Source organism: Phoxinus phoxinus, assembly GCF_949152265.1.
Source record: "Phoxinus phoxinus genome assembly, chromosome: 16".
NCBI classification, from domain to species: Eukaryota; Metazoa; Chordata; class Actinopteri; order Cypriniformes; family Leuciscidae; genus Phoxinus; species Phoxinus phoxinus.
This window is the reverse complement of record NC_136891.1, coordinates 19,749,086-19,763,521: the sequence shown is the minus strand read 5'-3', so window position 1 is coordinate 19,763,521 and position 14,436 is coordinate 19,749,086. Positions and strand designations below refer to the sequence as shown.

General features: G+C 39.7%; 1 protein-coding gene across 1 annotated transcript; it reads right to left on the bottom strand.

The window, feature by feature from the left end:
* Window positions 1-575: 575 nt before the first annotated feature.
* Window positions 576-14,412, bottom strand: galca (galactosylceramidase a). The gene is made up of 17 exons (XM_079583971.1): window positions 14,029-14,412; window positions 13,871-13,939; window positions 13,714-13,777; window positions 6,912-7,025; window positions 6,672-6,811; window positions 6,550-6,588; window positions 6,326-6,453; window positions 6,064-6,219; window positions 5,858-5,982; window positions 4,203-4,330; window positions 4,004-4,093; window positions 3,820-3,909; window positions 3,590-3,734; window positions 3,329-3,509; window positions 1,910-2,073; window positions 1,179-1,255; window positions 576-1,098 (listed from the first exon to the last, which is right to left on the bottom strand). Exons 1-17 carry the CDS (start codon window positions 14,149-14,151, stop codon window positions 955-957), a joined length of 1,977 nt encoding a protein of 658 aa, XP_079440097.1. The 5' UTR covers window positions 14,152-14,412; the 3' UTR covers window positions 576-954.
* Window positions 14,413-14,436: the final 24 nt, after the last annotated feature.

Sequence of the window (14,436 nt, the reverse complement as noted above, 5' to 3'; positions counted from 1 at the left end):
TTATAAATGATAAATTACTACTGGAGCTGTCAGTTTGCCAAGTTTCAAATGATTATTAAACAGCAAAAACTATGCAAAAGGCAGCAGCGCTTCCGGTTCACTCAGAGTCCGAATTCAGTCACTCGTTTTCATTCACTCCTTTAAGTGGACTATATCAGTTTAGTATAGGGACAAGTGAACGAGAGTATATAGGAGGCGACGTGTAGACTGCTCTTACAAGTCAGGTGTCTTATCTTTTTATGTTGTATATCCTTTCTAAACAGTACAAGGAGTAATTTCTATTCAAACAAAAACATTTTTTTTTTTTTACAATTTTAATCAAGTAAGATACAAGTACAAGATTTTTTAAAACCATGTGAAACAAACTCCATTAAAGTCCAGACTTTAAACTGGTAGTGCAAGTCATTCCCTGTCTACTTTCAGTTAATTGGCACAGAATGTCCGTTTTAAAAGATTCATATTTCATATTCACATTCCTCATTTATAAATCCCCAATCACAAACCAATCATTCCAGTAAAAAAGGCAAATCACCAAATTAAATTAAATTAAATAAGAAGTTAATCACAGTATGTTATTTTTGTATGAAAAAAAAAAAAAAAGATATTAAGAACCCTGAAGAAACATGGTGAAAGCCAAGGTGTCAATGCAGCAAAATGCTCCGCTCATGCCATGAAATTACCGTAATGATTACGAGATGACAACTTGTGACGGAGCGGTTCAAATCTTCAGAATTGTGTGTTTATATGCCAACGTTATCAGGAGGTTATTAGGTTGTGGAGGTCATGTGGTACAAGTCAGAGCTCTTGTTGTAATTGAGAGTTCTACGTGAAGGTTTTTTCAAGTTGGAATCCCGTAATTACGGTAATTCCGACATGTGTAATATTAATATTACATAATATTACACTTGTAATAATCAAGTAAACATGAATGTGAGGTATCAAAGTAAGAGGAAATCAATATGCATTTACTTTAAAATTATCAAACTGTGCATATTCAAAAGAGAAAGTTCCTAGTGCAGCCCATCCATTCTTGGGTTCAAGAACAACAGCGTTCTCCCACAGCGGATAGCCATTCAGCATCCCTGAGGCAAAATATCCCTGCAGACCAATAGATGTACAGTTTAGAACAAAGACATAATGAATAGTTAAAAGGTTGCACATACGTGTGTAGATGTTACCTTGACACTAAGGGTTAAGGTATACCATACACCTTCCCTTGTTCCTGACAGCCCTTCAGCAAGAACTCTCGTTCCACCTTTAGTGTGAAAAACATAAAGATCAATCACAATACAACAAAAATGGTTAATTCACGGTATGAAACAAACCAAGTTAAAACAAAATTAAAATTTTAATCAGGGGGAAAATAATTTCATATAGCTTAGTAAGCAGGGCTTGATATCAACACCAATATCCAACTTGATATTGGATTTCAGCGGTGGTCTGTAACGTAGACACTCCTACTAGCCACTTTGGCGGGTGAATTTTATTGATAATATATAAACACAATTTCTAGATTATCATGACAGAATATGCTAATCAATGACTAGAAGATATCTACACCAGCTACATGAATTCATCAACTAACCATTCATTAACATAAAAGGCTAAAAGTTTTTGAAATTTTCAGTGCATGTGTGTATGAGGTAAAAGGTCAACCTCACGAGGTCAATGACATCTATTCAATGTCATTGAATAGATACACAATACCAGCTGCACTTTCTCGCTCTCTCACCTCTCTGACATCAAGTTGACACACAAACCCGCTTCTTTTATTTTATTTACCCGTAATTTTATGGTGTAGCTTAAAAATTGGCTGGTGAAAGAAAACTTAATTTCAAACCCTGTTTATAATGATATAACCAAAAATGAACGCGCTGTACTCAAAGAAAGGGAACTACAAAATTGTTACCTATGTCATTTGTCACTTTATAGGTTCCATTCGCATAAAGCCAATAAAAGACACCCTTTGCTTCTCGGACGGATTCTCCAGCTTGATCAACCCTGGCCGCCAGGAATACACCTCCAGTGATGGGCGTCTCAATGAGGACATCACACGACACATTCAGGTCTGTCCTAGTTAGAAAAGAGTGAAGTTTGGTTATATGATTAATTATGAGGCAGAAATAATCAATGCCATTTACTATAGAACTGCAGTATTGAGTAAAAGATCTCCAATATCTTGCAAAGTGTGTGTTCTAAATAGAACATATAGAGCCTCGCACCCCCGAATCATTCGTAGGTGTGGTGGATAAACGTCCAATATAAATTGGGACGTCCAAAATAAATGTATAAGTCCAACAGATAAGTCTAAACTTCCATCGTCACAAAAAAAAAAAACCTTCCTCAGGCTTACAACACAAAAATATCAGCAAATTTAAAAGCAACTTATTGGGGCCTATTTAAAGGATCTAAGCACATGGTCTAAAGTGCATGGCGCAAGAGTCCGAATCCACTTTTGCTAGTTTAACGACAGGACAAATGGTCTGCGCGCCTGGCACATGGTCTAAAAGGGTTGTCCCTATTCTCTTAATGAGTAATGGGTGTGTTTTGGGCGTAACGTGCAATAAACCAATAAGAGTCTCATCTCCCATTCCCTTTAAAAGCCAGTTGCGCTAGCGCCATGGCGGATTCGCTATTTACATGACGGAATTTGCAAGCGGAAAAACTGAACGCTTCTCTAGAGAGGAAACAGATTTGCTCGTGAGCGAGGTTAAAGCGTGTGATTAGACCATCTACGGGATAAGTCGGATTCCACCATATCTTTATGTACACAATAATAATCTTTTACATTGTAACCCTTTTATTTTTATTTGGCATGTTTGTGTGCTGCTGCGTGTGCCCTGTGTGTGTAATAATAAGCAGAGTGTGTGTATAATAAGCAGAGTGTACGCGTGTTGTGGACACACCTATAGGCGCATATTACTAACGCGCTCTTTAAATAACAAAAGTAAATATTGCGCCATTGACTTTAGACCAGGTTTCAGTTGCCTCAAACTAGCAATGCGCCTGAACACACCCCGTTTTCAGACCAGCACGCCCATGGGCGCACAAATAAGCGTAAAAGCATTTGTTATTTAAACAATGTGGTGCAGGACATGAAAATGATAACTGCGTCGGGCTGAAACTAGCAAAAAACCTGGCACCTGGGCCTGCATTGCGCCGAGTGTATGATAGGGCCCATTAAGAGTCAATAAATGTATTAGCATTGTAGACATCCAGATCCATATTTATGTGCTAGTATGTGCTAATAACAATTGTATGATGTTTGTAATAAATAAATAAAAAGTATCTTCTCATCAAAATATCACAGTTCCGAGGACAAGCATACCAGCTGTAGTCCCCTATGATGCTGATGGTCTGGTCGGCATCTCTAGCCCAGGTGACCGGCCGTTCAGTGATCACCTGTCGTAAGGTAAAGGCGTGCGAGCCATTATCTGAGCTGTTTCTGAAGTACTCAAACACTCCGGTTTGATCAGCAAAATACGGAGCCTCAGAGAATGGAGGCACATCTTGGAATGAAAAGAAATGCAGTTAGAAATGTCAGTTGAGTCAATGCCAATAGTTTAATTTTGACACTTATATTCCTTACCAATAGTGAAATCATCAGAGTAATTCTTCGGAAACGGGCGGGATTTGGGGGGCTCTGGGTTTGAACCTCTTTGTCCAGTGGTGACTGTTGTGATTGTGTAAACCTCATCGACATCCAGTTTTAAGGAGAAGGCACCATTATAGACCTGTGTGGAAACAGGACATTTTATTTTCTGCCAATCCTGCAATGTGTTAAGACATGAAACATGGACTGAACTGATTGAATTAAACCTTAACAGGACTCCTCCGCTCAAAAAGCGTGTCTTTTTTGGTCTCAAAATCCAATTTTGAGTACCACAGTTGAAGGTCAGTGAGACGTGCCTGAAAAAAGATGAAAGCAGAAAACATAAAATTAAGCCTTAAGGTTAAGAAATAAATGGATTGAAATTTCAAGAACGGACAGAACTGCACTTACAAAAGAACCTTTGAGCTGAAATGTGACTTTCTGAGGGGAAACATCAAAGTACGGTAGAGGAGGACGAATGCACTGAGAGTGATTGTGTGTCTAGAAACAGAAAAATGGAGGAGTGTACATATTGTGCATAGAGGTCAAAATAAATGATTCACTGAAACTTGTATCCTTCACAAGACCTAAGAAAATATTAACCACCCACCATGGTTTCTATAACAATTGTTAGGTTCCCTTTACGGTCTGTTAAAGCCACATAACTTCCTCCACTGGTGAGATTCCCCACCGTCTGTAGATAAAACCAGCCTGGCTGTGCAAATTGGGTTGTGTGCGCTACAGGGAAAAAGAAATTCATACAGGAAAAAAGTCAACAAGAAACAAAATTAAACACTCACTCGCAAATAACTGACATTCATCTGCTACAATAAGTCATTCTCAGTCCCACAGGCTTACTTGGTGCGTGAAAACCGATGATATTTGTTCTAGAAGATCAAGCATGCAGGGTTGGGATTCATTTACCATATATAATGTATTTACCATATATATAAGTGTATACCATATATGTATTTGCATTGGTCAATGTTTATATGTGAATAAAAGCCTAAATGAAATCCGTTCATAATATATAGGAATTGTCTCTTTTGAAAACTTGGATTAAACAGCTTGATTCATAATTTGTAGGGGTGTGACGATACCCTCATGTCATGAATTGATACATATCACGATACTGAAGATTATATTATTGCGATACTCCAAGACATATGGTAAAAGGTTAACAAAATAGGCACGGTTGTTGAAAATGCTAAATTTGATATTACATTGTGGCTGTAAATGAATAGGCTTAGACTTGGTGCTGGTAATAGCACAGGACAATAGAGACACCAGAATAAAATATTCATGATTCTGAAGCCGAAAATACAGTATTATTTTTTAGACGAATATGCTTGCACTCTGTCATTGACTAAATATATATTTAAAATAATGTAGGCCACTTTTTACTGGTAACACAAGACATTTGGCATTATCAGGACCCACAATTATTTCCCCATTGCATTATTATACGTTATATTCAACATTATATATAGTTGTTTAATGTAGAACCGACACTAAAACTTTTAAAACAATACAATTAAAACTTTCTCACATTAATTTTGGGTGAACTATCCACGATACATTTTGTTGCATTTTTGTATTGCGATATATTCTTACACCCCTAATAGTTTAAAATACTTTAAAGTTGTCTTTATGAACTTTTTGATGCTTGAGAATCAGTATCAGTAGTTACTCCCATATTTTGCGCAAAGCATTGTGGGGCGTAGGTAAAAGGTGGATAACCCAATTCCATGTGAATGGTTAGGTATATATATATATATATATATATATATATATATGGGCCAGACTGAAATTCACAAATGATGTAACAGCAAATTGAATGGCTATTAAGCCCCTTTCACAAAATACACTGATAATGTGTCCCGGAATCGCTTGATTTTGGTTCATTCAAGTTCATTCAACAGTGATTTTCCGGAATACGGGAAATACATCCCGTAAAGACACGTGACATCAGGATGACGAACAGAAACTTTCTTCTTTGTTAATGTGCAATGTGAACGTTGATCTGCATTTAAAACCCCCAGTCAAAGAGTCGCACGATACCCAAGTAATTGCGACGACACACCCCTTACGGAACTGGTCACACAGGGCATGTTCCGGGACTGATCCCAGAAATGTTACTTGGTCCCCATCCCAGGATCGATCCCGGAATGTGTTTGCGTTCACACACAAGGCACTCTAGCAAATCTACGGCAATTGTTTTTGGGATCAATGCTCTGTGTGAAAGGAGCTTTGTAAACATGTTACCAGTCATCCATATGGGAGAATCCACTACAAAATGTCCACTCCAGGGCTCCTCCGCGGTCATCAGCCCATCTCCACCAAAGGACAGATTCTCGTAGTAGCTTGCAATCAAATTCCAGGATATAGTCCTAAAACAAAGCAGTCTTACTCTGAGCACATCATGCATATCGCAGTGCAGAGATAGCGAAAGGTTTCTGAAAACATCTCACGAGGTCATTCTGCCGTTCACGTAGTTCTGGTTCAGAATGCGAGCCCAGCATCCGGCACCGACGTCATCGTTAAAGGTGCTGTAGTCTTCAGATGACCAAAGCTTCCTCTCCGTCATCAGAGCTTCCTTCACCGTGTGGGTGCCTGGGTAGTGGACACTGTAAAAGACCATAAACTATAACTACACTTTAGTTTACACTGAATAGCTCAGCTAGTTGGTTGATAATATGGGTTTATATGGCCAAATGTTCCAAAAATGCTCACCCTATCACCTCAACAGCATCATTCAGATATGAATCCTTCAACATGGCAGCTGCAATTGACCAGCCTCCATCTGCAGCAATGATGCCGATATTTGTATAACCAGCTCTGTCCAACATATCTCTTAGCACCTATGGAAATTAGACAGACACATTGGACTGACTATAATCTTAATAATCTGATTGCCATGGTAGTTAGGCTGGAACTAAGATTACTATTTTTTTTACCTTAATGTATGCTGGATCACATGTTTTTTCATTCCATATCTGAAAAATATATCAAAACGAGTTCAAATAAAGGTTCCCTTAAAATAGACATCGGTAACAGACAAATTATAAGCAATACATACACCAATATAATCAATGTCAAGGTCGTGATGCTGCTTTGCTCCCATGATCCATGTAATAACATAGTTGGCAGTAACATTTGGAAAGATGTAAGGCCATTGGGTTCCATACCCAACCCATCCTGGAAATGCCCAGGGAAGACCTTCAAAATCAAAGCCTTGAATCAAGCCAAATATCTGTGGTCTTCTCTATATTATTTCTGTCCTTATAATAGAAAATTCAGTATGGAACAAATAGATTACCTATCAGCTTGATGTTTGGATTTCTCTTCTTAGCTTCCTTCATAAGCCACCACTCATATCCCCGATAAAAATTCCCTTCATCCTTACTGTGCATGTGAGAGGGTTCTGTGCCATCTGTCAATCAAACGGGAAGAAAAAAGTCAGTAAATCAAACGTGAAGTTTCTTAATAGTGTTTCTGAAAACCTAAATTGCTGAGACTGGTAATTGTACAACTGTTTGTTTTAGTCTAAGTGTGAAATATTTTTTAGTTAAGACACACTATCTTTGCATCACTATTTTTATTTATATGTTATATTTATATTTATTATGTATAGGGACAGTACAAAAAAAACATGATCCCAGTCAAAGCTGGAAAATATGTATTGCACATAGAGAGTATAGCGAAAGCTAATTTGCATCTCAGGTCCCTAGAAAGGATTTTCTAAACAAATTAAAAAAACTACTACTCATAAAATAAAACCTACCTAAATTATACATATTAGAATGGAGCTTTCAACAACAACAAAAAAAAAAAAACACTTTTACATACCATTACACTTTTACATTCTAAAATGATTACATTTAAATATGCGTGCAGTTCTGGTTTATTTTAAACCACCGCTTTACTTTCACTGTAAAGGACATTATTTCAAGCATTGCCTTAAAACTCATTTGGCAACGGGTTCGAGAGTTTGGAGCCCTCAACAGAAAAGGCTCTTTGCCCTTGTGTAGTCCCACGAAAATTAATCCTACAATTCCCACCTGCCGAACTAGTGATTCTACTTCATCCTGTCTCTTTATCAATTTACATAGAACAGACGGTGCCTTATTGTGCAAACATTTAAAAATCAATTTTATATATGACAGATTTTTAAAATTTATAAAACTTAGCATATTAATTTTTTTTTTTTTAAACATTGCAGTGATGCCATCAAATTGGCTTTTTAGCCATTATTTTTAAAGCTCGATTATACAACATTTAAATTTTTTTAATTAAGGAATCACTTGTTTGAGTCAAAACTGTAATACAGTATGAAATGCAGGACAAGATCATTGCATGCATAAAAAGATGTGCTGCCTCAACTGAGATATATTTTCTAATAAGTCTGAAACAATTTAGATCCTTACCATTTTTGAGAGCTTTTTTATATGTTTGTCAAATTTAAGTTGTAAGTAAAAAAATACCTAAAAAATTAAACTCATCTACCTCCTCTATTTCTTTATTATTTACTTGAATTATTACTTTTTCTTTTTGCTTTCTATTAAAAAAGCACATAAAGACAGTTTTCTTAACATTCAGAGTAAGATGATTTTCCTGGAGCCATATAGATATCCTTTCCATTTGTTCATTTAAAACTGCAGCAACCTTGGCAGATGACTTAGCCGATGTATACATTAGCTTTTTCGCATAAATAACATATAGCTGTTTCTGTGGAATGCTGGGCTCTAAAACCAAAGTGATGTTTATGTAGGAAGTTATTACTCTCTAGATAGTTTATTAATTGTTCAGCTACAACCTTCTCCAAAACCTTTGACATAACCGGCAAGATTGATATTGGTAGATAATTTGAAATCAGGCTTGGATCCCCTGATTTAAAGAGCGGTGTTCGGGAAAACAGTCTCTAATTGATACATTTGTCAAATGAGTTAACGGAGCTACTGTATCATCACGGAGCTATATTTTTTTTAATCAAATTGATATCTAAATTGTAAACATCTTTTGCTGTTGAATTCGGTAGAAGCTTTACAATTTTGGTTATTCTATTTTCTTCAATCTCCTTAATAAAAAATTAATTTGGTAGCTCATCCTCCACCTTAATATTTAATGATATGGTTTAATCAAAAGATTGATATTAGTCAATCAAAAGTTAAAAAATGTTTGGTAACATTTTACAACAAGGTTCATTAGTTAATGTATTAACTAACATGAACTAACCATGAGCCATACATTTGTTACTGTATTATTATTATTTTTATTTTTAATTAATCATTAACTAAGATTACAGTAATAAATGCTGCTCATTCTTAGTTCATGTTAACTAATGTTAACGAAGGTATGTGTGACGACCAGGTTCTGTTTTGGTCATGTTTCTGTGTGTTTGGACTTTGTTTTATTTCATTCAGTTTCCTTGATTCTGCCTGTGCTTATTGTATTCAGTTATCCCTAGCTTGCTTAATAATTAGTTCCCTTGTTTCAGGTGTGTTGCCATGTTAGTTTGTATGGTCCCTCTCGTTGTTGTCATTTGCCCCAGCTGTGTCTCGTTCCCTGTTCCCCTCTGTGTATTTAAACCCTGTGTTCTCTATTGATCCTGGTCAGTTATTGTATGTATTTATCCATGTGCGTGTTCGTGTTCATGTTCCTGTTCTAAGTTTATCCTGTTTTGTGTAATTAAAATCTACTGCTGCATTTAGATCCGACTAACGTCTCTGCTTCTACGAGTTTCGTGACAGAATAACTGACTATACAACGGATCTAGCAGGTAGTTCCCAGGACCCCGTTATGCATCCAGCAGAGATCATGCGTCTCCGTCAGGGGAATCGACCCATTGAGGACTACGTGACGGACTTTCTGAAACTGGCTCATAATCATCCCCTGGATGAGTTCTGTTTGTCGCTGTTCTTCCGTGGAGGATTGTCTGAGCCCCTCTACTCGTCGATGCCTGATCCTTTCGGGACTCTGATTCAGTATATCGAGTGGGCTCTTTCCATGAGCGGTTCGTCGTTTGCAGTGGGCTTAGCGGAGGAGGTACAAGTGCTTCACGTGGGCTTCATTCAACCAGTGCTTCTCTCGTGCTTGGCCGAACCTACGCCGCGAGAGGCTCCCACCGAATCAGCGCTTCACGTGAGTCCCATTGATCCAGCTTTACACGTGTTCTCCGTCGAACCAACGCTTCAAGAAGGTCCCGCTGTTTCTGCTCTTCGCGTCTGCACAGCCGAGCCCACTCATCGCGTCTGCAGTGCCCAGTTGCCTGAGTCCAGCCCTTCATTCAACCTGTGCTTCTCACGTGCTCGGCCGAACCTACGCCGCGAGAGGCTCCCACCGAATCAGCGCTTCAGGTGAGTCCCATTGATCCAGCTTTACACGTGTTCTCTGTCGAACCAACGCTTCAAGAAGGTCCCGCTGTTTCTGCTCTTCGCGTCTGCACAGCCGAGCCCGCTCATCGCGTCTCCAGCCCTGCCCAGTTGCCTGAGTCCAGCCCTGCCCAGTTGCCTGAGTCCAGCCCTGCCCAGTTGCCTGAGTCCAGCCCTGCCCAGTTGCCTGAGTCCAGCCCTGCCCAGTTGCCTGAGTCCAGCCCTGCCCAGTTGCCTGAGTCCAGCCCTGCCCAGTTGCCTGAGTCCAGCCCTGCCCAGTTGCCTGAGTCCAGCCCTGCCCAGTTGCCTGAGTCCAGCCCTGCCCAGTTGCCTGAGTCCAGCCCTGCCCAGTTGCCTGAGTCCAGCCCTGCCCAGTTGCCTGAGTCCAGCCCTGCCCAGTTGCCTGAGTCCAGCCCTGCCCAGTTGCCTGAGTCCAGCCCTGCCCAGTTGCCTGAGTCCAGCCCTGCCCAGTTGCCTGAGTCCAGCCCTGCCCAGTTGCCTGAGTCCAGCCCTGCCCAGTTGCCTGAGTCCAGCCCTGCCCAGTTGCCTGAGTCCAGCCCTGCCCAGTTGCCTGAGTCCAGCCCTGCCCAGTTGCCTGAGTCCAGCCCTGCCCAGTTGCCTGAGTCCAGCCCTGCCCAGTTGCCTGAGTCCAGCCCTGCCCAGTTGCCTGAGTCCAGCCCTGCCGACGTAGGAGGAAGAAGAGGAAGAGGAGGGCTCGATTGGCTCCGGAGGGTGTTCCCAGGAGCCTCGCCCTGCCGGCCCCGCCTCTGCGCCTCGCCCTGCCAGCCCCGCCTCTGCGCCTCTTAAGCTCCGGGAGACTTCTCTTAAGCCCGCTTACAACCAGGAGGTTCCTTCCGTGGATTTCCCCAAGTATTTTTGGGGTGGGGGGGGGGGGGGGGGGGGTGGGGGGGGTTGGGCAGTAGGTACCCTGAGAGGTCCATGGACTCGGGCTCCAGCCCTGGACCTGGACTCCAGCCATGGATCCGCCTACATGGATCCTTGCACGGCTTTACACGCCTGAGCTTCCTGTGTCGCCTGAATTTCCTGTACCGTCTGAGTCTGCTCCGCCCAGGTCCCCGTCTGAGTCTGCTCCGCCGTGGCCGCCCACACGGCCTGCTCCACCATGGCCGCCCGCACGACCTGCTCCGCCATTGTCCCCGGCTCCGATGCCGTCCTGGAATCCATGGTCCCTAGCCACCCTGTCTGGGACTCCAGTTGTCATTTGCCCCAGCTGTGTCCTGTTCCCCTCTGTGTATTTAAACACTGTGTTCTCTCTTGTTCCTGGTCAGTTATTGTATGTATTTATCCATGTTCATGTTCCTCTTCTAAGTTTATCCTGTTTTGTGTAATTAAAATCTACTGCTGCATTTAGATCCGACTAACGTCTCTGCTTCTACGAGTTTCGTGACAGTATGTTAACTAAGGTAGTTAACTAACCTTATTGTAAAGTGTTACCATTTTCTTATTTAAAACAACATAGTAAAAACACTATTTTCGGTAACAATATTTTAAGGTGACGTAGTTACATGTTACAACATGTACTACTTACTATAGTAATAACAGTAAATTATGCATAATTACAACTTACAAATATCTAACCCTAAAGCAAACCCTAACTCTATAATAAGTACATGTAGTTAATATTACTTAGTACTATTAGAGTAAATACAATGTAACCATGTCACCTTCAAATAAAGTGTAACCGTATTTTCTTTGAACAAAGTGTAAATATTTGTAGTTAGATGCTAATTATACTTTTGCTATTTATACTATTTCTACCTCAGTGTACATTATAAACCAGTATGTGATAACAAAAACAGATTCAGGATGCTGAACATGATTAGATTTATTAAAATCATAAATGGACGCTTCTTTATTGTGAACTAACTAATTAATGCCCCCACCTACACCTGCCCATCTTGATCAATAAAGATGTCCTTGAAGTCCCAGGAAGGGAGGCACGGTATCAACAGCATGGTAACAAAAAAAGTATTCTAAAAGTAAATTACACTTTCAGAAGAATGTTTTCTCTATTCTTTATTAACATTTTTACTAACAATTAAAAAAAAAAAAATTCCGGTTTGACTTTAAGTTGTCCTTATTTTACATTGCCCTGCAGTGTAATTATACAGATAAGTACTGAGTAATATTAATTAACTACATGAACTTACTGTAGTTTGGTTTAGGGTTAGTTGTATGAAATTACGCATAATTTAAATGCAAGCATATGCAACGTGTAACAAGGACACTGTTTAAAAAAAAAAAAAAAAAAAAAAAAAAAAAGTCTTTTGGTAACACGTTTTTTACAGTGTCCTTGTTAAACATGTAATTGCATGCAACTAACCCTAAACCAAACTGCAGTAAGTACATGTACCGGTAGTTAATTAATATTACTAGTAGTAATATAACTAACTTAGTACTTCTTACACTGCAACAAGGACAACTTAAAGTCAAACCGGTGTTTGTTTTTGTTTAGGGAGAAGAATAGGATCGGAAAGAGATGGATTCAAATTCTGGTTGATTGATCGCCACTGTCTGTCCTATCCAGCCCACTGCTCCTTTACCGGATGAACTTCTTTTGTCATTTTGTTTGGCTCAACTAGACAATAGTAGCCTGGCCAGCCAGACTTACATCAAGATGTTTAGTCTGGACACTCTCCATAGACTAGGCTTACTCCGAGAGGCGGGATAAACGGCTGTCTCTCAAAATCCCTCTGCACGCAATAGGATAGCGCTACAACCAATCAGAGCAACGAAGAAGGTGACGTTTTCCCACCAGCGGAGCTAATTGGTATATTAAACTTTTTCCGTATCCAGTCGGCAAAACTCCGAACACATCTTCCTTTTTTAAAAATGATTTAAGTGCCGTTTTTTGCTCTTTTCTTAAAGAGAAACTTAACTCCAAGTCCTCCAGAGTCGCGGCCAAAGCCGATTCGAAAGACTGCTGTTCGACAGCTGCTGCCGCCATTCTTTGTTTACAAGTGCCTATGCCAGCCGTCGCAACTCTGTCGTCATATGTTAAGCCCGCCCCGCATGCTCTATACACGACGTGATTGGCCTGACCCAATCTGGGTTTTTGCTGCTAGAATGTGTATTGAGAGTTGCTAGACTGGCCCTGGCTGCAAAATACATTTTGCTGCCGCTAGGGGCGTCTAGATTTCTAGGCTAAGACAATAGTGGAGTTCATGCAAAAAGCCTTTGCTAACAAAGCAGGCTATTTGCACTTAGTGAATGAACTTTTTTTTTTTTATAGTGCTCATCACATGACATTTTACAACCTGAAGGAACCTTGATTTGTTGAGAAAATAATTTCAGGAATGAACACCTCATCATGCCATTTCCTGTTTTTCATTTTTTGTATTTGTCATGTTGGTACCTGTCTATGGTTGGTACCACATGACTAGCATCATATGACTTGATTCATGTACAAACATTTTTCACATTATCAGCGAAGTTTGCAATGAAAGAATACAATATTATGCTAAACTACTAATTATGGATTTCTTGTCATAAATGTCTTTTAAATAGTCTTTTTTTCTTTTAATTTATTATGATATATATATATATATATTTTTTTAATGCTCCACACCTCCACCTGAATTAATTTTAAATCAGAAATCAAAAACATACTTATTATAGAAAAGGTGTATTCAAATCTTTGAATGCATGAATGAATTACATTTTTAATGCATTATTGAATAAATGAGTAGATCAGGACAAGTCAGACAGACAACATATTGACTTTATTACCTGTAGTTTGACCGTCGCCTCCTATTTCTACCTTTAAGATGTGCAGTGAAGCTCCAAAGTTGGGCTGAATAAAACCAAACATAATAACAACACACGGTTATACTTTTTTTTTTTTTAAAGTCCTTCTTTAAATGCCACACGTGGCTTGACCCAATACCTTGAATAAGAAATCCAATATCTGACTCCGATACGGTTCTTCATAGTTGACAAGAAGTCTCGAAGTGGCCTAGGAACAAAAGCGACAGTTTGCCAACCGCAACCACTGACACAATTATCCACAGACTCAATTTAAAAAGTGAACAAAACTTCACTTACCCCTCCTCCGCTTAATCCACCTATTCCATCAAACTCTCTCCCTAATCCAAGCCGATCATCTATAACATAAAACTGAGCAGAGCACCCAAAAATACAGGAGATGATGACCGGCAAAGTTTGCATGTTTTGATGAATGATTATGAACTGCTGCTGACGCCTGACAGTATATAAACGCGCCTGACATCATGATGTTTATGTGCAGCTACTTCCGTGTCATGTGCTCCGATCGAACTGCAAGTGAAACTCCTCTTATGTCATTGTTCTGTATACAGACATACAGGAGGTAAACGTGAGCTCATTGATTTAAGAACAGCGCATGTAAATATCTGAAATTATGTCATTTTAATTAAGTTTATATTTCAGTATTACAAAACAGAACGCGTCGGGCTCATATTGCGCTTTGATTGG

Bases quoted from the DNA above. Each gene is read 5' to 3' on its own strand.
- galca (XM_079583971.1), bottom strand. From the start codon at position 14,151: ATGCAAACTTTGCCGGTCATCATCTCCTGTATTTTTGGGTGCTCTGCT. The intron at 6,812-6,911 runs GTAATCTATTTG...TTGATTTTGAAG, and splicing joins TCCAAACATCAAGCTGATAG to GTCTTCCCTGGGCATTTCCA. The intron at 6,589-6,671 runs GTATGTATTGCT...TATATTTTTCAG, and splicing joins TTGACATTGATTATATTGGT to ATATGGAATGAAAAAACATG.